Source organism: Equus caballus, chromosome 5 (genome assembly GCF_041296265.1).
Source record: "Equus caballus isolate H_3958 breed thoroughbred chromosome 5, TB-T2T, whole genome shotgun sequence".
Lineage (NCBI taxonomy): Eukaryota > Metazoa > Chordata > Mammalia > Perissodactyla > Equidae > Equus > Equus caballus.
The window spans coordinates 69,838,625-69,865,043 of record NC_091688.1 but is presented as its reverse complement, the minus strand read 5'-3'; the positions used below and the strand labels follow the sequence as shown (position 1 = coordinate 69,865,043).

Here is a 26,419-nt window from a genome sequence, read left to right as displayed (position 1 = left end):
GCCAAATGGAAATACAGTCAGTAAGAAATTATGGCGACCTCAAGTTGTTTGGATGCTGAGAGTGAATAGAGATTTTGTAGTTGTGGAGTTTGACAACATTTTAGTTGGTTAAACTGTATAATTAAACCTCAAAATGAGTTTTTTAACCTGCCTCATCAGCACAATTGGCCCCTTTTGCCATAGGTAGCCTCTATTGCCTGAAGACCGAATCACAGTTTAGACACAAGAAGACGTAAAGCTCGTGCTTCCCTCAGATGTATGCGTATTTCAGATGTTGATTCATCTTCTGGGTCTAAAGGATCTTCTTGATTTGGTTCATGTAGACATAACTTCAATATGAATTGAGTTAATAACTTTAATATGAATTAAAACCTGCATAAGAACTATCTTTGGGACAAAGAATGACGCCATGAATCTTTTGTAAACAACATTGCCAAAAACTTCAGCACATCGTGGCTTGGGTGTGTTGGCTTTTGTGGTGTTTGGATCGAACTCATCATTGTATCCGTGTGGCAGAGGGATACTGCTGAGCCTTCGATTGTTTAGACCAGGAATTAAGACAGAAATAATACCAGGGCTTAAAAGCTTCTGATACCTATACTAAAAATGATTTTGCTCTCTTCTTGTAGCGATGGGCATTTTCTCTGAAACAAATTAGAGGGCAAAACCAATAGTTACTATTTAAATATAAAATAATTAATTTACATATTCATTTAACAATGATTCACTGAGAACTTCTTATGTACCAGCACTATGTTAGGTGCTGGGAATATAAGGTGAACAGAGACAAAATAGGTCCATATGTTGTAGCTTCTCAAAATACCATTGCTTGTGCTTATCCTTTCCGTTTCTTTTTTTATTCTACTTCTTTTTCTTTTTTCAAATCAACTGACAAGAAAGTTAAATGAAGAAGTTATTTAGGACCAAATCTATATTGAGAATAAAAGGAGGTCGTACTGAGTGCACTGAATATCTGTTGATATTAAGTAAAAATTACAGAAATTTAGCCCTAGATAGTATAATATATAATAGCACCTCTTCCGTTAAGACAGCTTCCTTTGATAACCTGCAATTTATCTTATTTTAAGCCACATTTTACCTCTACTCTTCTACAAAACATATCCATAAACTGTCAAACATAGACAGAAACAAGCAAATTCAACTAATTTCCCATGTTTAGTTTTCTATAAAAAATGAATGTGATGATCTAGAAAGCACAAATTCATGCAGTTATATTTCTTATTAGGTCTCACTGATTTGGTCCTGCATATGTATCTTAATGGTAGTCGTCCCGTCTGTGTGAGGGAAACATATCTATAATCTAGTAAATCAATATAATTTTGCAAACTTTAACTCTGTGATATTTCAGTGAATGGGCTTTTAAGTTAGATGTAAACCATTTTCAAAATCTGCACGTGAAACTATGTGAGTTCTGGTTGCAAATAAAAACATTTTCTATCTAGTCTCTGGCCAGAGAAGATCTTGTGAACATTTATGAACTTTGCATTTTGCATTCTTTGATTCTCCTATGTGTATTCCTCTCTCCATTATTTTCCTCCATGTCTGTCACCCATCGGCTGTCTCCCAACTGCCCAGTGACTCACAATGTGCAATGCCAGCCTTTTTCTTAATGGCACCACTCTGGATTTGACCTCATTCCACCACTTTTCATCCCAGAGTAACATCCTTAGAATAAATCAATTTTTGTAGTAGTAATCTAAGAAGCACATTTGAAGTGAAGAACTAGTGACCCAAAGTATTGACAATTTAAATAATATCTATACCTGAAATGAATCCCTTGGTTTCTTAGTCTGAAATAGTGAGTGCATTGAGGATTTTGGACTCCATGGCAATAAACTTGATTAAAACTCAAAATAGCTCTATGATAATTGTGTATGGAAATGTCTTTTACTCTTCACTGAGTTGTGCATAAGTTGTTTTCCATAAAGCTCCTCCACATAGGCTGATCATGGTGGGGTGGTCTATGGACTAATGGACTCTTTTTACCATCTACTTTGTTTGATGGCAGTAATTGATTCTTATTCCAGTCAATTCTACCTCAGAAAACAGACACTTAGGTGCTAAAAGAAGGGCTTCTGGATCTGAGACAGGGGTATTTCATTCACTCATTCATTTGTTCATTCATCCAGCATCAATTTAGTTTAACGAGCATCAAACCCTGTTCTTGGTACTAGAATTACAATGGTGCGGAAGACACGACACTTCTGGTGAATCTTAATAGGAAGAGAGAAGGAAAAAATAAGCAAAAAAGCAAACAAGCTCAATATATCAGGTAAGAATAACTTTAATGCAGATATGTGAAGAGTGAAGTTTGATAAGTGACTCGGGAGCTGCATTAGATTGGGTGAGTAGGGAAGACTTCTCAGAGAGGATGATATTTAATCGAATTGACAAGGAGTCAGCCATGGACCCATAAATTGAAATGAAGGACATTCAGGCAGTGGATCAGCCAGGGGAAGGCAGCATTTTAAAGTCATTGAAGTCATGGGTTAAGGAGTCTGACTGCCTGGATTTGGATCCTGATTCTATCACTCACCCCCTGGGAGACTTGAACAATATTTAACTTTTCAGTATCTCATGGGTAGCAACAGTAATAATACCTATATCACAGTGTTATTGGGAAGATTAAAAAAGAGATATATGCTAAGGGTGTAGAATAGTATGACATAGTTTGGTACACAGTTCAGTATTAATAAATGTTAGTTATCATTATTCTGGATGTGCTTGATGAGTTAATAGAAACAGACATAAAAATAAAGAAAGGCAGTGTGTCTAGAGCACACTTGGAAAAGTAGAAGATGAGGTTTGAGAAGTGAATGGTATAGATAAATGAAACTTTGTAAAATCAGAGCGAGTATTTGGATTTTATTCTAGGTATGATGGAAAGCTACCGGAGGATTTTAAGAAGATGGGGGAGTGCCAGCATGTAAGCTACAGTTTAAAAAGATTACTTTAGCTACTATGTGAAAGTTAATTGTAGAGGAGTAGGCAGAGAGAGACCAGCAGCAGACACCAGTTGAAAGGTCACGACATTGGTCCAGGTGAGAGAGGATGGAGCAGTGATAGAGATGGAGAAAAGCAGATGGATTTGGGTTATGTTTCTTTTTGGATAAAGTTGATAGGACTAGGCTTTAGATTAGATCTTAGGATGGAAAGTAAGAGGAATTAGAGGAATATTACCAGTTAAAAATAATCTAGGATAGCATCCAGATTTTTAGCTTGCTCAGCTGGGCGGATTGTATTGTCACATACTCAGATGAAATGATGAAGGAATAGGTTTGGGAGGAAAAATCAAGAATTCAGTCTGAGTTATTTTAAGTTGTTCATGACTATTGTACATGGCAGAGGAGATGTAGTGAAGATATTATACAAATCTAGGTAGAAAACACCCTTTTGAGACAAAGCTTGGACAATCTTCAACACAATGATGATAGTGAAAGCCAGAGCCTAAATATTGCCTTAGAGAAGAGCATACCCAGAGAAGAGAAAGACATCTAGAACAGAACTCTGGGACATCACAATGTTTACAGGATTCAGCAAAAGAACCCAATAAGAAGCTATAAATGGGATAGAAAAATAGTGCGATATTAAGAAATTCAAAAGAAAAAGCATTTTAATAAGGATGAAGTAACGACCTGTGGAGAATATTACTGAGCTGTCTAGATAAAACAGATAAAAGATAAATCAAATAAATGACCATGGAATTTAGAAGCAAGAAGCCATGATCACAAGAGTCAAATGAAGAGAATGTTGAAATCAGAAGCTATATTGGAGCAGGTTTTGAGAATACTGTAGACCAAAGCAGCAGCTGTAGAAGATTCTTTCAAGGGAGAAGCAGCAGGGAGACGGGGGTGGAGAAACATGGGGTTACAGGAAATCTTTATTGTGCTGACGTTATTGTTGTTTAAGAAAAGTTTGTTTGCCTTTAAGAGTAATCCAGTAGAGAGGGAGAAACTGATGATTTGAAAGAGAGAATAATTAAGCAAATGAACCCATGAGCAGATGGTAGTTTAATCTGTTTAGTAGCCATGACTCTGTCTGTCCTTTTATATGATTTTTTGTCTCTCTATTCTTCCACAATTTCCCAGGAGTTGTTCTTTGTGTGGTATATTCCATCCAGGTTAGAATGCTGAGGTGGGTGTCAGGAGATCTGGTTTCTAAGCCACAATGTTAGATCATTATATAGTATCAGATAATGTACTTACTCTCTGGGATGGAATTTCCTCACCTATAAAATGGAAGTTCTGAAGCTTGACACTTTGTTATTATAACTAAGAGAACATTGAGTGGATAGGGGATCAATAAACTTTTATATGGTGATGGAGAGAAAGTGGTGTTTGAGGTTGTGGTGAAACACACACACACCATCAGTGTGATCATGATCATGGTGATCACCACCATCTACTCTTATTCTTGGAAAGAAAAAACAGGCAGAAAGGTCTCTCAATGTCAACTTCTTCCCACTAGAAATTTCTCTTACAAATTGTTATTGAATTCCAAAGCTAAAATTCATCTTGTCAAGTGAAATTAGTAAAATTAAAGTTGCGGGAATTTATAAAACTGACTGCCTTTTTAGTTATAATTTTGTGGATCTTAGTGTTCAGTAAACAAAGGCATTAGATTCTGATGGAGCACAAAAATTATAAAAATAAAGTAAAATAAAATAAGCAATAAAAGTTATTTCTATTTCTTGGCTCCCCAAAACTAGCTTTTTGTTCAAATAAATGATTATCTTTTTCACTTCACTCTCATTTTCCATGAGGACAAAGGAAGTCAGACAGAAAGGAAAATTTCCCCAAATGCCTGAAAGACAAATGTTCCTGCAAAAGTGGATGGCAAAGAAGGAAGTTGAGTCTTGCTTCATTGATTTTCTCCTGCTACACTCTTCTGTCTGCAGGGAGACACATGAAAACATTAGCATTTTATAATATATTGTATGTGTATGGCTCTGTATATTCAGAAAATATACTGAGTAGGTCGTTGACGAATGTAATCATTTTATTTCTCTGATGACTTTCAGACATTAAATGTTTTATGATTAGTTACAATCCATATTTATCAATCAATAGCTCAGGAAGATATCATTTGGAATTCAGTAGAAAGATCAGTTGTTTGGATCAATGAAGCATAAAAACCATCTGTCTTCTCTTTTGTTTATTTCTTTAATATATAATTGTACCTTGCAACATCTTGGAGAGACAGCTTCTAGATTTGAATCCTAAGGCCATGCCCATATAAATAAATTAAATGGTATAGTGAATATGTTTATGACAGAATGCTATTTCTTTTTACCTAAGGGCGTTGGAGAACTCATGTAGCAAGAAGTAGATATAATTTGATCTTTAAACTCTATCTATTGAAGCTATTTAAAATAAGTTTGTCTCTACCATACATTTGATAGTAAAATCTGTTTCTGCTATTTAACCTTTTATTTGCAGGTCTAATCTTACCAACTATACTGCTGAGGGACAGGTGACAATAAGGATGGACATAATAGATGCCATATTCGATAGGCACAAGAATGAGTTTTCAGTGGATGTTTAGTAAATGAAATCATGAATAATATGTGTCTAAACACATGTATTTTCCAAAATTAATGCAACCTGACCCTTACATTATTTAAAAAACTGCCTCAACTTTTTCTGGGATAAAGCTTACGCATGAACATATTTTTAGGGAAAAACCTATTTAACATGCAAAGTGAATGGAGCAGCATTGTATTGTGAAATCTCAAATAATTTGGCAGTCCATACTTGCCTCTGAAAATGCAGGTTTTATATCCTTAAAAGGCTTATGATTTAGTTGTAATCTAGGAAAAGGTAGGACATAAAAGAAAGATAAATGATAAATTAATTTATGTTAAACTATACCAATTCCCAAAAATGTGATAAAATCACTAAGGTTCTAGGCTTCCGGAAGAATTAATCATCGTGAAGTGCCTGGACACTGTAGAAATTAAATTTTCTATTACAATCTGGCATTTTAGGGAGAGTAGGACTGTCTTTGGTAAATGAAGATCTCCTCCATTTAGTTTGAGCGGGTGTTCTTAAAAGTCTCCCCTACTATATTTCCAAGTTAAATCTGACTCGTCTCCCTCCCAGGCACACAGTTTGACTTTTCTGCTAATTCCTACTTTCAATGAGATTTTCAGTGTCTCCCACTTTAAATGCTAAGTAGAGCCAAATATCAGGTGTTTTGCAATGAAATACTGCATTACCATTGAAGAAAGAACAGATGGCAACAAAAACAAAGGTGAAAAAACAGTGTGCTGTTGTCTTTTTTCCCCCAAATATTTTAGGTTTTGTAAAAGATATAGATATTTTATATTTGACATACACTGATTCATTTCTTGAAAGCAACACAAAGCTTTTTATTTTAAAAATAAAGATTTTCTTTCAAAGGCTCTATAGACACTCATTTTTAACTATTATATTTCAGATGTTTTATGATAGTCTACAAAGATTCTACTGGAGCAAGACACAGTTGGTCCCTGACCTCTCAGAGCAAGGGCAACTTGTCTATAACGGGGTAAAGATTAAAAAAGCAAAAAAAAAGCAAATAGGCATTTTCTGTAAAATGTGCTAAGTGTCATGGGGGAGTGGGTGGGAGGCTATGGGAGAGCATGCCAGGAAAGTCCAACCATGTTTAGGAGAAGTCAGAGAAAGCTCATGAAGTAGTCAGTATCTGGTGTGTAAAATGAAAAGTCATTGGAATTCGGATACATAAGGTGGGGAGGAAGACTGTTCCGTGAAACGGGAGAGGAAGCTCAGTGTCCAGGAGGAGAAGAAAGCAAGCGTGATTGAGGAAGTGAAAGATTAAAATGGCTAAAGCTCAGAGTGAGTGCATGGGGAGAACTTGAGAGAAAGGGCTATAGAATTAGGCAGAATCCATATCATCGAGGCAAATCATGCAAAGCTTTTGAGATCTAATTTTAAAGGAAAAATCGTTTAAACACTGATGTAATATAATTAGATTTGCATTTGGAAAAGACTACCCTGAATACCTAGTGTGGCGGAGAGGGAATGACTTCAGGAAAGGGGTCGTTGCAGTAATCCAGCTGAGAGATGAGAATGATGCTCTGGATTTGGGTGGTGGAAGTAAGGATGCAGAAAGGAGGTCGTTTTGAGTGATCGGTTTGGAGTTGGGGGGGAGATGTGGTTACATGTGAGAGAGTTCAGGGAAGGATCAAAAATGACTCTGGCTTTTTTCTTTCTGCAGCAGTTGGGTTCTATTCACTGAATTAAACTTACTGAGGGATCCAGGTCATTTCTCTATTACTGTATGTACCCAACAAGAGACATCATGTGGGGGGAAGAAATCTCAGTCTTTGAACTCAGGACTTGAGTTTAAAGTTGTTACCTCCAACGTGTACCTTCGGCAAATGAATTTAAACTGTCTGAACTTCTGTTTACAATAAATTGCCGATAATAATGCCTAATCCAGAGTTGTTGCAGTAATTAGAACAAACGCATGTAAACAAGCTGGCACAGTGCCTCTCAAGCAGCGGCTCTCGGCATTGCTGTGGTTATATACTTAGAAGCTTGCTGGCCCCACTAAAGTGCAAGCTTCTTGACAATTAGAGGGAGACTGTCTGCTACTTAGCCTTATCCCAAATACCTGGCAAGTGCCAGCACATACTGGGGAGTCAATAAGTATTTGCTGAAGGTGCAAAAAAGACTATTACCACAGAGACAATTTGATTTCCCTTTTAAAACTTATTTGACACAAACCTGGTAAAAGCAATAACCTCAGTTTCACAACTTGTGACCTTAAGTTTCAAATGCTACTGATACTTTTGTTAAATATGAAGCCTCAAAACTGTGTTAATAAAAAGCTGCATCCTGTACTTCACTAGATGGCACCAAACCATTGCCCTAAAATAGAACTAACAAGAGGGAGTGAGGGGGGAAGGACCGGAAAGCTGGAAAGCGGGGTTATAATATACATTAAATATCTATGGGGGGTCTCAGGGGGTATGCAAGAGCTTTGACTGTGCTCTGTCAGTCAAATTCTCACATGCATATAATTATATTTTGCATATCTAGGAATGTGACATGATTTAATTAAGCACAGGGGACTTTGTTCAGTCTCTCATAGGAGAAAATTAAGCACTTAGGAAAGAGCATTATGTACCTCATTCGGGCCACTAGGGTGCATTGGTGTTGAAGCATTTCTTCTCATTTCTGTTTTATCCAAAATTTTAATTATCCAATAGAAATAAGTCAAATGGTGCCCTACTGGTCTCAATGATTTGTGGTTCCTTCAGTGCCTTATTTACTATTTGGGACTAGGTCTTGCAGGCAATGAAGCTACTTTGTTTTTTTGGTGTCTTGAACTTCATGTAATCTTCAACTATAGTTTTTTCTCTTAAAGCAAATCTACTGGAAATGTGAGGGGAAATGCATTCATCATTGTTATAATTGTGCTCTTTTTCCTCTATCCATTTCTATCCTCTGCTAATGGACTGTGTATGTTGAGAGGCTTTTGTGAAGAGTGAAGATGCCATTGATGGATGAGCCTTCTTGCTCCCACTACTACATTGTCGATACCATAATTATCTAATGTCGCACTGTAGATCCGAGCAGCACAGCAACTGGATTTTAGACTCCTTTGGAACACTGAACCCTTGATATGTTTTTTTCTCTACATTTCCTGTTAATGATCCTGATATTGATTAACATCTGTTTTCTGAGTCCATGTGTTCTGGTATCTTGATATTCAGGACTTGCTTTTGAGATAATACTAGGTATGGAGTTAAAATCATTCAGAGAGAGAGTTTGGTCCAATATATACCAATTCTCAGAAAGTGTAAACACTAAGTAAGGTATTAATGAAGCTATAACTTAGTGCTACACTCAAATTTATATGTTTGCGTTTTCTTCTGCAAATATATATATCTTATCAGAGATCCTATTTTCAAATGGGAGTAATTCTTTTTTTAATAGAAAATATAAAGATTCATTTATCTATGTTTTGAGGGACCATGTGGCTTCATACTTTATGGTATTAAGGCTGTCTGTCTCTACCTGGACATGTTTTCTACATTGTAATTAACGGTTGTGATCCAGTTGATAAATATCTTCTCTGCTCAGAAGGCTCTCAGTAAGTGGTTTTGATTAATTGACATAAACATGGTGTGATGGAGAAAAGTACTCAGTTCTTGGGACAAGAAGCATAAATGAGTTAAAGTCATTGTTTGTGTGGCACTCACCACACACAGGGATGTACAAAAGTACATAGGGATCTGAAGGCCACTAACAATGTAAAAGGAGTTTATGACATGTGAAAACTATTTTCGGTATCTCATGAGGTCCTATCAACTCGAATAGCAGCCATCTCATTAAATAAGAAAGTTGAATACTAGTTTTATTGCTGTTTTATATCTGTATTGGTGCTAGATTTTATGTTGTTTTGCTTTTTGCTTTTTGAGGAAGACCGGCCCTGAGCTAACATCCATGCCCATCTTCTTCTACTTTCTATGTGGGACGCCTGCCACAGCACGGCTTGCCGAGCGGTGCCAGGTCCACACCCAGGATCCGAACCGGTGAACCCAGGGCCGCCCAAGCAGAACGCGTGCACCTAACCACTGCACCACCAGGCCAGCCCTTAGATTTTATGTTTTTGATTAGATAAAATAAAAATAAATCTTAACTAATTATTGCAGTTTTACAGTCACATTCTTTCAAACTTTGTGGTCCCTGGGGGGGAAAATTAATAAAAAGAGCCTTTGATAATATTGCAGATCATAGTCCTGAGGCTTAAGGACACCATAGAGATATTATCTGTGGTTCAGTAAGAAGGAATAAGATGAATTTGTGTCCACTGAGATTAACCCTCTTTGTCTCAAATATCATTTTCAATATTGGAGGAGATTGTGTGTGGGGAGTTACATGTGGATTAGAAAAAACAAATAGGCAATCATGAAAGAGCTGAGAGGAGTGTAGAGTTGCCTAACTGCAGTAGACGTTATTTCCGGATTAGTAAACTCAGAGAGAATATATGTTGTAAGTGAAGTTCATTTCTAAAGTTGAGCAAATCCCGAGTTTTCCATGTTGACCCCTCAAAAACATACCTGGCACATTTTAAGCCTCCAGGTGTTTACAAGGCAGAACCTTTCTCTGGACTGCCCTTGCTTTCGTAGAGTCCATTTGTACCTAGTAGACACCTGGTCTCAGCATACAAAGCCTATGGCTTGGGTTTATTGCAAGATGCTAGGAGTGACAGAGTAAATTGATTCTCAGAGTCTGGAGTGGTTCAACTGTAACATACAGACGTCTTCCAATGCAAGTCAGAACCCTACACAAACCAGAGCCATGTACTGCCATTTACAGAAAATCTTTAACCAGATGTTTTATGGACTAATAAAATATTCATATAGATACTTCTTTGTAAGCCCCAAAGTAACTTAGATATTGAGGGTACTCAAACAATTCTTGACTTGAGATTTTCTTCTTAGCTTATTTGGTGGATACATCGTCTGGCAAGCTATGTAACTAACATGTGATCCAACTAAAGGTATCCCTTGATTAAAAAAGTGTAAAATATGACAGCAAAATTGCTTTATGTTGGTAATGTTTACCTATTTTATATTAACAATAAGCTCCATAACTTGAATTATAAAAGCAAAAGGATATAAAGGAGTTATTTAACTGCTATATCAAATAAATAACTTTTCCCTTGCTTTGTCTTAATCAATCTTTTGCCGTCCTAACTCAAATATGTGGCTAAAAGAGATCTTTTTTTTTTAACAAGTAAAATAGATTGTTTTCTGCCACTTGAAATAGCTAATACTTACTGTATTTAGTAAACAAAAATTAGTACTCTATTTCCAAAGTTTAGAAATTGTTCTTATGACTCCCTATAGAATCAATTTATTCAGGAAATATTCATTAAGTAATTTTTCCTTGTCAGACAATTTTCTAGGCATTGGGAGGTACAAGATTTAGAGTGAATATCATAGACATTCCTCTTGTTCTTATGAAATGAAAGTCTAGCAAGAAAGACATCCAATTACACATGCAGTGATAATGAAACAGGAAAAGTCCAATCAGTGGTAAAAGATCAGGGTTTGAGAGCACCTAGCAGGGACACACGGGACACATAGGGAGGGCAAGAAAGGATTTTGGCAAGACACAACGTTTAAACTGAGACCTGAAGAATGAATAGGAGTTTGTCACATGTGGCAGGTGAAAGTGTATTGGTAGAGAAGGAGTAAATAGGGGAAAGAGTGTTTCAGAAGGAACAAACAGCGTCTCACAGCATCCTGTGCTGGAGAGTGTAGAGCAATGTGACTGGGACACAGCTTGTAAGGGGAGAAGGGGCAGGACCTAAGACGGGAGATGTAGGGAGTGCCACGCATGAAGGGCCTCATAAGCCGTGGACTGTATCCTAGGACATAAAGGATTCTTAGGACACTCGAAGTAGAGTGAAATAATATTGGATTTATTGTATTTCAAAAAATCCCCTTGTCAATAATGTGGAAAATTGGTGGAGAGGAGCAAGAACTGGAGGCATGGAATTTAAATTATATTTGTAAAACGAGTAATCTTTAAAATGTTCTTGTAAGCCATTCAAACTTTATTTTAAACATTGACATTTATTCTCTGAACTTTTCTTTACTGGGAATTGATTAATTTTTCCAAATTCTTTACTCCTTTTCCCAGTTTATTTTCTATTCCAGGGAAGCTTTTCTTTAGCTTGAGAGAACACTTTTCTATGCTTATTGCATTGCCCTCCCTGTCATGTCACATCATGTCAACAACTAAAATATTGTTACTAAATGGATGTACAACCCCTCTTATTCAATTCATGACCACTTATTTACTTCACGTTAAGTTACAGACTAGTCCCGTGATGACTTCAATTGAATAATTAGCTCCTGGATGCAATGGGAGAGTTTGCAAACTCAGACCAGGTTGAACTAGACATTTTATGACTCAAGAAATAGCGTCCTTAACCCATGTCACACATTTGACTCCTTGCAGAATAGAGAATATCTATTTGAGTAGGTGCCTTTTTTAATTTCTTCATTGGATCAGAGCAGCTGACGGCAAGTCTGCATAATAGAGGAATTGTGTTGGTTTGCTTTAATCATTGTTGTTTCACATTTGGTCCCAGATAATCTTCCTTTTCCCCAGCCCTCTAACTTTCTCCACTAGCAGAAATGCCTCCCTGCTTCCTCTAGCCAAGCAGTGATTGACCATTACATATTATCTGTGTGTAATAAAACTTATTTCCATTAGTGTAGACAATAGAATTGACTGTATTTTCCAGACTACTTATTTCAAGCCATCAAATGGTAACAGGGTGCTCTGAAAATCAGGCAACTTTTAATAGAATAACGCTGAGTACCCAGGCATGCTTAAGCCATTAGGGAACACTTACGTTACACTTAGAAAGCAGTCACTCGTTTCCCTATAATTAGGTATTTACGGATATTTGCAAAATGTAAGAATGCAGTTTTCACTGAAACTACTTAAAAACACAACTTAGACAAATGGAATTATTGTACTCACTTAGTTTTTTCATGCAGTCACGAAGTCTGGTTTCCAAGCTAAGCACCCTTTGATGTAATTCCTCGTAGTCATAGGCACCAATTTCCTCCTGAATCCCAGTGAGGACAGCAGACAGATTCCGGATTTCTTCCTTGAACTGGGTGATTAACTTGGCGTCTGTTTTGTACTGTTCCAGCACGGGGATCAAGGGCAGGAGCTCATCCATCTTCTCTTTCAACTCCTGTGGAAAGCAGCCAGTTGTTCCTGAGAGTCGTGTAAACAGATCAAGCAGCTACCTTCTTTTTAATATGATACTTAAAGGAGGTTATTAAAACAGATTCAAATTCCTTTTTAAAAAAACTTTTTAATTTATTTTTCATTGAGATGTAATTGACATATAACGTATTAGTTTCAGGTGTACAACATAATGATTTGATATTTGTGTATCAAAATTCCTTACTGATTTTTGGTTGAAATTAGGTATTTTGTGAAAATGTTGGTGGGCACATGATCATTAAGAGTAAATCTATTTGTCTCAGCCTTTCAAGCAAGAACCTCTCTTTAAATGCTTTTCTATAAAACAAATTGATCCTTGTCATAATTACAAAAACTTCCTATGATAGCAATTATTGTAGGAAAGGTTTGTGTATTATCTCACTTTCTGGTAGCATTTTATAAAGTGGGTAATGCATTATTTAGTTAGGAAATGGAAGCAGGGTCCATTTTCTAATTATGAATTATTGGAAATAGGTCAAATAGCTTATGCCTGTTAAGTCTAATTAACCCAGTTACTGATTATCTATGTTACTAAGTACTGAGGGTATTTACAAAAAACTTTGGATCCTGGAACAGCTATTCCCTAACACTTAGAATTTTTCTAATTATGGCCTAACATCACTCTGTCCTTCCATTGTGCTTGAGTATTCCTCTTTTTAATATCCATCTTAGCACAGCATCATTAGGAAGGTAAGTTCAGCAAGCATAATAAATCAAGCAAAGCCTCTCAAAGCTCAAAGAAATGTATGTTGCTGTTTACCACTTTGAATTATTACCCATCCTCTGACTCCACTTGCCTTAGCATAGATAATTTAGAGCTCTTTATGCAAAGCGGAGTAGCTCGCACATGTAGTGAATTAACTCTTTCAGGGACAAACATGCTCATAGCTTCTGTAACAAAAGAGCCAGTTGCACAGAGCTGTTCGGAACTGAAAAGTTGATTTTCATTTGGAGATCAAGAAGTGTATGTTGCCAACATAATGTCCTTCACTCCAAGCGTCACAGAACTGAGCCACACGTGCAGTTTCACTTTCAATTTCTAGACATGCCACCTTTTCTTCTTTCCCTTCAACTTCGTGTTGATGGTCAATGAAAATATTTCATGAGTTTGATTCAGTTGGAGTTTATTGCAGATGATATAATTGTGGAAAGAGCTGTCACTGTTTTGATAGTTTGAGAATAATCCATAGGTGCTGTCAGAAACCATGCTGTACGCTAATTTAAGGAGCCAAAAATTGCATTTTAAAATTACATTTAGAAGATGTTATTACTATAAATGCATTAAAATAGCAGGAACTCCCATTGCTACCCTGATTGATGGGTTTATGTTGCTTGTGGGGAAATTTCCACTTGCTGTGTAAGCTCAGTATTCTTTGAATTCGTCTATATGTCCATGTTGAACGGGAGGGTAAAGAGAGTCTTAATAATGAGATGGATTCATAAATAACCCAGTCAAAAGGCAGAATTGCAGAGCTTTGCTCATTTTGGTGGCTAATTTTGAAATAAACTTATTAGTTTGAGCATCTCTTGGCATCCCTAAAGGAAGACACAATTGCTTCATTAGGATTTTAACGAGAAGAGTTCTATCGGTACTGTTCGTTGCATATTATAGCAACTGTTGTGCTGGAGAGTTTTACATTTTTGTACGTGAATATCAAAGAGCAGTAAATGTCACAATTCTGGTGGCATTTTTTCCCCATGAATTAAAAAAAATAGGTCTTTATATTTTTGGATCTTTTCAAAAATTCATTGTTTGATTATTGGCAGTCAGTTTTGAAACTCCGGAAACTTGTCAAAGAACAGTGGCCAGTCCAGCCAATATATATATATATCAAATACTTAAAAGATTAAAGCAGAATAGCACAGATTTGTGCTTGCTAATCCCTTTTAGAATTTCGCTTTCTACAGTGTTGCTCTTACAGCAGAGGTTGTATTAGCATTTATGTATAGACTATCTTCCCCAATAATGGTCTCTTAATATAAAAATGATAGTCTCCACTATGATGACTAGAAAAGCTTTTCATCTTAAAGAATGGAGAAGACAAGAACTGCTTAGGGCTTTTTGTAAGTTGAAATGGTATGCCAGAGGAAGATTTTCTTCAGATTTAAAAGTAGCCTTCGATGTTAAACTTACTTTTGGAATGCTCCATTTCTTCTCAAACATGGCTGCTCAACACCTAGCACAAAATCTGACTCGTGGTAGGACTCAGTGAATAAATAAATTCAGCAAATATATATTGCACATCTAATTTTTATTATTAGTTAATATCAGAGAGCTGTAGTCTACTCAGAGAGACAACGTGTCATTGGTATTAGGGAGCTGGACTTTACGATTCTGATACATATTAGATATATGACCCTGAGAAAATTGCTTAACCCTTTTTGTGCATCAGTTTCCTCATCTGAATGATGGGGATAAAAATAGTGCCTACCTCATAGGATTGTTGTGAGGATGTTTAAAGTACACAGAAGTGTGCTAAATAAGAGTAATTCTTCAGAAAAATAGTCATTATCATTACTGCTATTTGGATTTTGACATATAATTTCAGTATCTACTTGGCTTACATGAACTGGGAAAATCAAAATCATTAGATCCTATGATGCTGCCTGAAAATTAAGTTTTTTTATCGGTAGCCTGGCTACTGTTGGGCAAGCATGGAATAGGCAAATTACATCTTTGTGTTTCTCTCAGCTTTGTGTCTTTTTGTTTCTTTGTTTCCTGTCTTCTCCCAAGAGTTCCCATAGACGCATATTTGTTGTCATGTGTCCCTGGTCCTGCCAGCCTTGGCACCCTCAAGCCGTCCCTCAAGCTGTCCACCTGAGTTTGAGTGATTTTCCCTCCATGCCAGATGCCCTGAGCTCCTCTCCTTCTGTCCCTCTTCCTTTCTGGGAATGCTCCCCCTGTGCCCTAAGTGCCAGCTTACTATTGCCTATTTTGTTGATGGCTTCAGCATCAGGCTCAAGTATCACATTATTGCTTTACAGTTTATGCCCTAACTTTGAACATTGAAAACTGACATTGAAAACCTTTTGGTTTCTTTATCTCCTCTGTGATTTAATACTTTTTCGGGGGGGGGGGGGGGGGGTTGGGGGTAGGCACCAGTCTAAAAATGCTTTCTCGAATATTGCCAAATCTTGAAACTCTTCCCCTGATCTTCTCTAAACAAAATTTAACAAAATTAATCACTCTTCTCTTTGTGCTGTTAAGTAATGTTTATGCCTCTACTTACTATCAATTTTGCCTGCCTGCTTGTTAGTTGTCTTTCATAGAAGAGAGATTATATGTTATATATCTAGCAGTGGGCTCAACATTGCACTGCACACAGTACATGCTCAATAAATATTGGTTAAAATTAATTCATTTATTCCTCAACCTTATATTCTTCTTTATTTACCATTGCCCCATAGATTCTCTATTGTCCAGTTCACTCATTCTCACATTTCCAATAATATTTAAATTAATTGTGTCTTCTAGGCCTTGCTCTAATTTGTTCTAATTTCTTAATCTTCTGGCTTTGTTTACATCTCTGTTCAACTTAAACTTCCTGATTCATCACTTCAGCCCCTTCTATTATCCTTACCCTCAACTTTCTCACCCTCTGTTCCTTGTGTTGCGCCTTTTTTGGTAGAACTTTAACGTTGGTTAAGAACTGTTTTCTGCACTTCTTTACTCAGGCTCTTGAGCACCATTGAAGAAAATTACAAAACTATGAAAATTTCTGCCACATTAAAATGAGCTGTGCAGAGATCCTGTTGCATGTTACTGACTAGCTCTCTGCCCTTCACCACTATGTGTGAAAAGCACTTCTAATGCTTGACCAAGAGCTTGAATTCAGACCCACTCCCTCATCATTAGCAGTCAATCTCACTAAGCAGCAGGGAAAACAGAGGCTATTATGTTTATAAAACCAGTGTGTCTTGTAAACTACATGGTAAGCCTCTTTAAGGCAGGTTATTTGGCTTTAATAGAGGCTCAAATGGCATTGTCATAGTCAGGTTTTTTTTTAAATCTATGACACTGTCATACATAGTTAACAAAAGTCCACACAGCAGGCTTAAAAGCACTATTTTCAGTGTTTCTAGATAATTGCCAATAAACAGCTTAAAGTCTACACACTTGATCTTAGCCAAAAGACCAAGAAGCGATAAACTTAAAAGTCTAAAAAAATGACTTCATTTGTGTCAAATTATGAAACAACTCTCTTTTCTATATGTTATTAATGATGGTATTATTGCTTCTTCTAATAATTTATATTTTCTATATTTCTCCTTATATTAGCAGACTATAAAATCATCAGAAAACGTTGAAAATTTTAATTATTAATTTTCCTTGAGATTTCCCCTTGTCATAGATGTCAAAGTGTCTGTAAATCTATCTAGAAACTCCACTAAATTCTAGGAGGATGAGGCTATTTTTGTAGCAAATCTTCTAGGCATTCCTACCAGCTAATGGTCAGTTTCAGTAGAGAGATGATTGACGTCCCCAGTGAGTCTTTAATCTTGCATGTATGGGCCAATGCACAGTTATTTCTAGCTGAGTGCCATGTTGGCTGTCCATCACACTCAGTATCTCATTTGGATTGACAAGACTGCAGAAGTCAAACCTACTTGAAAATGCTTGGTCATTAGTGTCTTCCGATCATCTTCAATCTGCCGAAACTTGGCCTTCAGCCCTTTCATTTGGGTTTCCATTTTAAGAACATATTGGAAATCTCTCTGAGTTCTCAAGTTTAAGACTTCAATAGACTGGGACATGTTCTGAACCTGTTAAAGAAGAACATTGGCTGTACATTATTGTCTGTTTACAGGTATATGCAATCACAACCAAAGTAGCAAAAATGACATTAACATAAAGAACTGGAAGTCCCAACTTCATAATTGCATTTCCGCATAACATATTTTCAGAAGGACAATTCTTCATGGTAAACATTCAAAAAATTCAGCAAGAGAAAATTAAACCTAGGCAGGAAATAATAAAATGGACATTCTTTTTTTTTTTTTTTTTTTTTTTTTTTAAATTGCTCTTTTTTTTTTTTTTTTTTTTTAAGATTTTATTTTTTCCTTTTTCTGCCCAAAGCCCCCCGGTACATAGTTGTGTATTCTTCGTTGTGGGTTCTTCTAGTTGTGGCATGTGGGACGCTGCCTCAGCGTGGTCTGATGAGCAGTGCCATGTCCGCGCTCAGGATTCGAACTAACGAAATACTGGGCCACCTGCATCGGAGCGCGCGAACGTAACCACTCAGCCACGGGGCCAGCCCCTAAAATGGACATTCTAGCATTAGAGATGACTAAATATAAATAAGAATTTAATATATCAGAAAAATAAATTTTAAAAATAGAATTTTCATTCCAGGGCTTTGTAAGCTTATAATGCCTTAGTCTGTTAAATGTTAAAATGAGTTGTTTCTGTAAGTACTAACTCTGACTTCTTCAAGATCTGGGATACTTAGCAATTGTGGATGACAGTGAAGCGTCCAACAGACCTAGAATGCGTTCATTGCAGTACAGTTACTTCAAGCTGCATCTTAAGTACTCCCAGGGGTGAGACTGACTTGAGCAAGGTAAGTGGTTGTAGTGCTGGGGCACCTCCTCATTTTGGAGCATACTGTTTAAGAGACCTGGAAAATGGCAACTTTTATCAACTGTTGGGTAGATAGGCAATGAGCGTGTGTTAAGCTCGTGGCACCATCCCAGGTTCATTGAGCCCCATGCTCTTTAGAAGTAGGAAAGAGGTGACTTATGAAACGTGTAGAAATGAGGAAAGAAATGCTACTCCAATTTTTTTTGGCAGTAAAACCTGAAAACAACATGAAGGAGAGCTGTTAAATGAATTGAGGAATGGAATACAAAGAAACTCGTTTAAAGAATAAGATAGATCTCTTATACTTTGGTGCTCAAAAGTATTGTCTACAGAGCGACAACCTTCGCATCTCCTGCAAGCTTGCCAGAAATGCAAAATCTTGGGGCCCATCACAGAGCTACTGAGTTATAATCTGCATTTTATCAAGGTCCCCAAGTGATTTCACTATTTATTAAATATAAATAGACCAGTGAGAAACACTGGTCAAAATAGAGGAATTTCCACAAGAAAAGCAAGTGAGAAAAGCAAATGTAAAGATCTTCATATGATTTGATTCTTTTATTTTAAATAAAATTCTCTCTGTCTTTTTCTCTCTCTTCTACCCTCCCCCACACACATACATGCACACATATGTAAAAGAAAATGGAGTATATAAGCAAAAAATTGTGGAGAAAGGTATGGAAGGATTAGAAGAATACATATTAGAGTGTTAACATTACTTTTCTGTGAGAGGTGTGATGTGTGTAAGATGAGAAGTAACAAAATAAACATTGCAGAAAGGGGTCCCTGGTAAATACTATATATAGTTGTAAATCTATCTGCATATAATTATATTTTATTTGCATAAATGAATACATAAAAGCATAGCCACCAAAAAAAATGGTGATGGGATTTCAGGTGAATTTTACTTTGTTTCATATGTTTTTATGTGTTATTTCATTTATTTTTTAATAAACATGTATTATTTATGTTATAAGTAAAAAGTTATTTTCATCGCAAAAATTGTGAGTTACGAATAAGAAAGGGATGATTTGTTCAGAGACAGATTTTTGTAATCAGGTAAAGTTACAAAGCTTAGTGGACCAGCTACATACAAAGAGCCGGTTGCTGAGACATTCCTCAGGACTGGAGCACTCAGAAAGGGCAGTGAATTCGGCTGCCTTGGCTTGCCTCAGTTCCTCCACTTTTCTTGTCAGAGAAGGTCACATTTTCTTGTTCTTTTTCTGCTGTCTTGATCCACAGTCCTACCCTTTACAAATCCCGTGTGTTTTCAGGACATATTACAGTCAAACATATTTTAAAAGTAATTATGTAATATGTGTGTTGGAGGGAACAGAGAAGGGGCTGTCCTTCTGCGAGCTCCATGAGGTTAGAAACTGTGTCTTATTCATATCTTTTATTTCCAAGGACTTACGTAGAATCAGTCACAGAATAATTGCTCAATAAATATCTGTTAGATGAAATTATCTTAGACTTCCAATAGTAGTAATAGGTAATTAGTATTTTAATCTTTTAAAGAAAGTTTCCTCCTCCTGTCACTAGTTAGGCTATAGCATTACATGACTCCGAAATATTTCTTAATTTGCTATCATCCCTACATTCAGAAAGCTTCATTTTTTTTTTAATCTTTAGTGCAGCATAAAATTACTAAGACAGCATTGAAAGCATGGTAATTGCAACTTGGATAAATGCAATGCTTTCAAAACAATTTTCAACTCCATTATGGTTAAGCAAGAGTAAAGAAAAGCCATTAGTGTTTCTATGCATTTGAATATGACATTTGTCTATGAAGACACCCATCTCTGGTATGGCCAATATTCTTCTAGGAATTCTGTGTACGTAGGTAGAGTCTGTACAATTAGAAAATGATAGGCAAGTGAGATATTCTAAATAAGATTAAAAAGCCCCTCTTTATTTTGTCTCTAACTTACCCTATCAAGTTAATTTTCAGCTTTATTTGTGTTGTGGAAAAATGCACTGAGAGGATTTTTGCTGAGACTTGATTATGACTTTCTATATTGAGGAATCATATATAATTATAAGAACTACCTTTAGGGTAATGGCTCAGGATAATGGAACTAATCGGGAAGGATTTGGCTCTGGGCTCCCTTTTGCTTTTCCTGCTGGCTGTACCTAGGGCTGCTTAGTTTCCCACTGGTTACAGAGACCCACTGAACATCAGTGTCCTGATGATACCTGAGACTGGATCTCCATGACTTCACTTGAAGGAAGGAGACACATCTATTGTGGTTCCTCTTTCAGTTTGCTTGTCTCTTATCTTCTGCAGGTCATCTTTCCATGCATGTCCCTGCACTTTAGACCCTCTCTACATAGCTTGGCAAGCTCATTGTCCCCCGTCATTGATAATTTTTTTTGAACTCTTTATTTATCTTGGTTCTTTGTATAAATGAAATGTCTGAGAACTTTTTGAATTTAAACACTAATTAACTTACATTTTCACTCTCATTCATAATTAGTGTGGAAGCTACTTGGAAACAAAATATCTTATGGTTCAATATCTTTGGACAGCCCTAGAGTTAACAAAAATAAACAAAGATTTCTTTACTGTAGGTTTTCACAAAACCTTTAGTATTAAACCGTGTGATGGAAATCTTCAAGAGTGAAGTGTGATGTATAGTGTTTCTTAAAATTATTTTATTGGGAGGATGTCACTGGCATGGTATTCCAAAAATAACGCTTTAGGAAATATTGACCTAGACAATGCAGGACATCTTCAACTGTACAGAGAAGCTACATAGCTAACAAGCAAACTTTTTTTTTAAGTCAGCAATTTTTGTTTGGGCATACTGAGACCTGAAATATTGTGAAACCAATTGTAATTTTTCTAATGTTCAGTAATATAAACACTTGTTAAAAATTTTTGACAGAGCATTGCTGAAATAAGTGTGGCATTCTGGATGACACTGGCATGGTGTTGAGAAAATGCAAAACTGATCTGGGAAGCCTCCACAGTCTACTGATTGGTGACATTGGTAGGGTTTTCAACCTCAAACAGCACCGGTTGCCTTTTGTGTAAACTTAGGACAACTACCTCTGCTGTGAGGATTGAATGGGCTGGATACAGACAGATGAGAACTATTGTTATTAATATTATTATTACTAAAAATATTCCCTTTTTATATGACTAAATCAATCCTTTGGTTAATGGTGAATGAGCTGCTTAAAGGTCATGCTCTTATTTGCCATCTGGTACCTTGGACTTATGTGGAATTGTAGAGAAGTCAGAAAGGAACTGGCTCAGACTGCATAAGGAATGCTTGTTTTGGATGTCCTTTCTTTGGGTCAGGGCAGCAAATCAGTGCTGTTTTCTTCCTTTTGGCCACTGTACATCATGCACACAATTTACTATTCCTCTGTTGGCATAACAATACCAAGTGGTAAAACTAATAAATCTAACTTGTAGTGACTTTGATTTTGTCAATAAATTTTATTTCTTTTTTGTCATATAGGTATCAAAGAATTTTTAAAGATGTGATTTTCCAGAATTTCTTTAAAATATTAAGCAAACTGCATATTGGATAGAGTGATTGTATAAACGTCAATGATTGTTTTCTTTTATTTTTTAACGATCGGCCCTGAGCTAACATCCATTGCTAATCTTTCATTTTTTTCCTTCTTCTCCCCAAAGCCCCCCAGTACATAGTTGTATAATCTAGTTGTAGGTCTTTCTGGCTCTGCTATGTGGGATGCAACCTCAGCATGGCTTGATGAGCAGCGCTAGGTCCAGGTCCAGGATCCAAACGGGCAAACCCCTGGGCCACCAAAGTGGGGCATAGAGGGCATGTGAACTTAACCACTCTGCCACAGGGCCAGCCCCTCAATGATTGTTTTCAATCAACCTCCTTGGTGGTACTTTTTTGCCTTATTCATCCTTCACTAAGTCCTGGTTTTATCATAGCTCTGGAATACGTTTTGCTTTGGACCTGTGGAGCACATTCTCCACTTCCTGGTATTCATAGTTTGTTTTAATTTTTTTCTTTTTTGAATTTTTATTTCTTGGAGGAAGACCAGCCCTGAGCAAACATCTGCCCCATCCTCTTCTACTTTATACATGGGACACCTGCCACAGCATGGCTTGACAAGCAGTGTGTAGGTTCTCACCGGGATCCGAACAGGCGAACCCTGGGCCACCAAAGCCAAACGTGCAAACTTAACTACTGTACCACTGGGCTGGCTCCCTTTGAATTTTTTCAACTGGCTTTTGAAGAAATGTCTGAGTCTATGTCTGGGTTCATGTATGCAATGCTATACTGAAAAATAGTAACACAAATAAGGTTATGATGTCTAGGAAACCGTTTTTCATCATAGTTGATGTAGAAAAAAAGATAGCTTTACATAGAAAAGAAGATTGGAGCAGAAAGTCAGTAATCTGAGGGGAAATACAATTCATTAGAAAAGCAAACTTGGATTTAAAAGATTGTCTTTTTGCCAATATAATTAATTTCCCTAGTAACCAAACAATATTAAACTATATATATGATTTTTTAATAAAAATAAAGACAATCAAGATTGGAAAACAATACCTAAGACTAATTAGCGTTCATATGCCTGATTTCTAACAGTTGAGGGGCACACTAGCTAGAGTCATTAACTTGATTGAAAATCACATTTGCTCTTGTCTGGGGAACAGGTATTGAAGGAGTGGGGAAGATGGGATCTTTAAAAGAAAAAAACTTACGAAGAGAGAGCCAATAGATGATGGCAGCTCCACCGAGAGGAAGAGGCGAAACAGATTCATCTTTGTATAAAAACATGAAAATATCTTCCTAAAATCTTAGAACATCAATAGACTTCCAAATAATGTTCACAGAAGAACTTTATTTTTATTATATGGCAGTGGAAGAAAGTTATTGTGGTTAGGCTTGAAATTGCATAAACTATGAATGCCTGTTTTAACAAGTCTGATGCTTTCATTTTTCTGGTTTCTCTTAATTTTGTGTAAAAGTTCCTATTCAATGCCATAACTGTGTGGATGATCATGGAAATGATATTGCACAGAGTGAATTGTTGAGGCTGATATCATCTCAAAGCACATACTACCTAATTTATCTTATTATCCCTGAAGGTACTTAAAATTCAAACATGTTGTCATCCTTCCATCAGTCTGGCCACCCCAGCTGTCCTACTATATTCAGAGCTCAACACAGTGAAAGTCTGAATGAGAATAATTGAAAGAACCATTCATTGGTTTTTTTTCCTCCCAAACTAAACATAAATAACCTTTCATGAGCTGACTTTTATCTGTAAAAGAGAATAAATCAAGAACATTCTGCATTTGATTGTTATAGATCCGGCTTAAGTAAATTATATGGAGAGAATGCTATTGAATGAAATTGAAGAGCTTAATGTTCAAAGGAATGACTTAGAGAATGATGATATATACATGGAATTATTCATTATCTGTTCAGATAGCTTGCATATTGCATGCCATTATTTTAATTTCCTTGCAAGGTTGTTAATGGGATCCAAAACCATGAGCTCAAAGAGCCTAGTGTGAATCTGAGAGTTGAGGCTAAATTTCTGGCATCGGAATAAGACGTCTTGCTTTTTTTTTTTTTTCTTAAGGAGAGACCAACTAGATTTTACGATATAATATATAGTAGGGAGCCAGTCTTAAGAAGGCAAGGTTGGAAAAGTAAAAAGTCATATAAATAGAACAATAGAGTAGGAAGATTGGAGTTTTCCTTTCAAGGAAGGGGAAAAAATTTATTTGAGAAGGGGAACAAAAATTGGAAGGCCCCTCCTCACCGTTACCTACGTGCTTTCCCATATCTTTTATTCAAATGTAGTTTTCAACAAAACTATGGACAGGGGACACAGGATACCTACCTTCTCGAGAAGTTGGCGAAGCTGCCTGCTTTTGGCATCCCGGGAACACAGGTTTTGTTCTGGAGCAACCACTGTGCAGATGCATCGTCCATCAGGATCCTGAGCTGAGCTGTACACTTGCCACCCTTCTTTGGGACTAATCTGAGTCTGAGGAAGCCAACGGCAAACACACAAAACACAGACCCCCATTATAGGATAAAGAGAATTTGGGTTTGTAGTATTTTAAGCAAAACATCTTTTTTGATAAAGTTTGTGTTTTTATTCTTTAAAGTCAAAGAGAAAGAGATTAAACAATTTACATCGGCAGCACAGTTTCATTGTCATGCGTTCCTTATCAATGCCCAGAAGGAGAATCTTTCTCTTTCTTTAGGTTCCATATTATTAACAATGTATTGATCTTACAGCATTTTCTAATGCCTTTTGTCATATTCGGACATTTTAATGCAACTTTAGAAGCATCTGATAACCATTTAGTCACATATCACCACTCTTTCTACATAAGATCTGTTAGATTGTCTTTCTCAACAGTAAATAGTAATTAGTAGTATATTTTTTCTGATTATTATTCATGTGTGATATTTGGAAGCAGAGCCCTATCTCAAGAAACTTCCCATGTACTGAAGGGCTAATTATTAATAAAGCCGGAAAGGTATCATGTGAGAATATAGGGTAATAATAATTAGATCAGATTGTTCTGCAAAGGATGCAGAGTCCCAGAGGAGTTAAAGAAAGCATTTTGGCATAGTCTGCCAAATTGATCTTCCCAAATTACTTTTTTGCACTTGTCACCCTACCTCCCTAGAACCCTAGCTTAAAGGGGCATTCTGGTTCCACTGCCGTCTGCCTCCTATTTGTGTGTCTAATTTTACCTCCTGTGTCTTCCTACAGGAAACTTCTCTCCAACCAAATTGGTCTATGTGTATCCTGAAAGCATGCTGCCTTGATTCATATCTTCGTATGTTACTCATTTTTCTTCTCCTGCTTGGAATACCTCCTTTATAAACCTTCCATTCATTCAGCCCTCATGGTTTCTACCTGTTCTTGAGGACTGTCTGTACTATTCATTAGTCATTTAATGTATATTCTCTAGTATTGTTGTCTTTCATATGTCTTATTTCAACACTTAGTTTATACGCAGCTACTAGATATATTGGGTCTTTCCTATCTGCCATATTGAGTACATTCTATCAGGTACAAAGATAAGTATCCCCATTTTTCTGTCTACTTATTTTTCAGGAAGAACTGTACTTTGAACATGCACTCTCCATTGTACAAACAGAAGCTGTTGTGGATGCCATGGTGCGCTGCCCATAGAGGCATTCATTCATTTCTCCAGCTGCTGGGAGTGTCAGTAGCTTGACTCCCAGTTGAGTTTCTCTTTGGGGATTGCCTAGGCAAGAACACTGCCTGCTCGAAGTCTGGCTCTTTTCCAAGGGACAGCTCACATCCATTGAGTTGCTGATGCAAGAGTAGAAAGAAGCACTCTGAAGAAGCAGGAATTAGTATTATTCTCATTTTACAGAGGAGAAAATTAGTTAACTTGACTGAGAACGCACAGCTTGTATGTAGTAGAGCTATGTATGAGGCCAGACAGTATGCTCCAGAGCAGAACTGCCCAGAAGAAATATAATGCAAGCCTCTCGTGTAACTTTAAATTTTCTAGAAGCTAAGTTTAAAAAAGTAAAAAGAAACAAGTGAAACTAATTTTAATAATACATTTGATTACATATTATATATTTATTATAAAATATATTTTATTTCATTCAAGATGTCCAAAATATTATCATTTCAACATGTAATCACTATAGAAATTATTCGTGAGATACTTTACATTCTGTTTTTTTTCTCCTTTTTTTGGTACTGTCTTTGAAATTGAGTGCATTTTACACTTATGGCACACATCAACTTGGGCTAGCCCTATCTCAAGGGCTCAATGGCCTCACGTGGCCTCCTTGTTGGACAGTACAGCTCCAGAGTCCTACTTTTAATTCCAATTCTATAGCTATATCAATATGATACTGAATATCTAGATAATTCTTTGTAAAGCTCAATCATATAAATATTGAAAAAACTACCTAACAGATTTACATAGACACACCTACAATTTGCATCTGAATTTGTTTTTCCTGTGGAAATATCACATAAATCGATGGGCTTCCTTCTAGCTAAGCTGTGGCTTACTTCTACAACTGAAATC

At 36.6% G+C, this 26,419-nt stretch overlaps 1 protein-coding gene across 4 annotated transcripts in view; it reads right to left on the bottom strand.

Moving 5' to 3' along the window:
* The window catches only part of OLFM3 (olfactomedin 3), a 184,102-nt gene that overhangs the window by 9,529 nt on the left and 148,154 nt on the right, over window positions 1-26,419 (bottom strand). For all 4 annotated transcript variants that reach the window (XM_070267266.1, XM_001488136.7, XM_070267268.1 and 1 more), the window contains exons 2-4: window positions 24,223-24,369; window positions 17,400-17,555; window positions 12,537-12,756 (exon numbers count right to left, since the gene is read on the bottom strand). In XM_070267266.1, coding sequence (XP_070123367.1) covers window positions 12,537-12,756; window positions 17,400-17,555; window positions 24,223-24,369 — 523 coding nt within the window. The remainder of the gene's footprint in view (window positions 1-12,536; window positions 12,757-17,399; window positions 17,556-24,222; window positions 24,370-26,419) is intronic.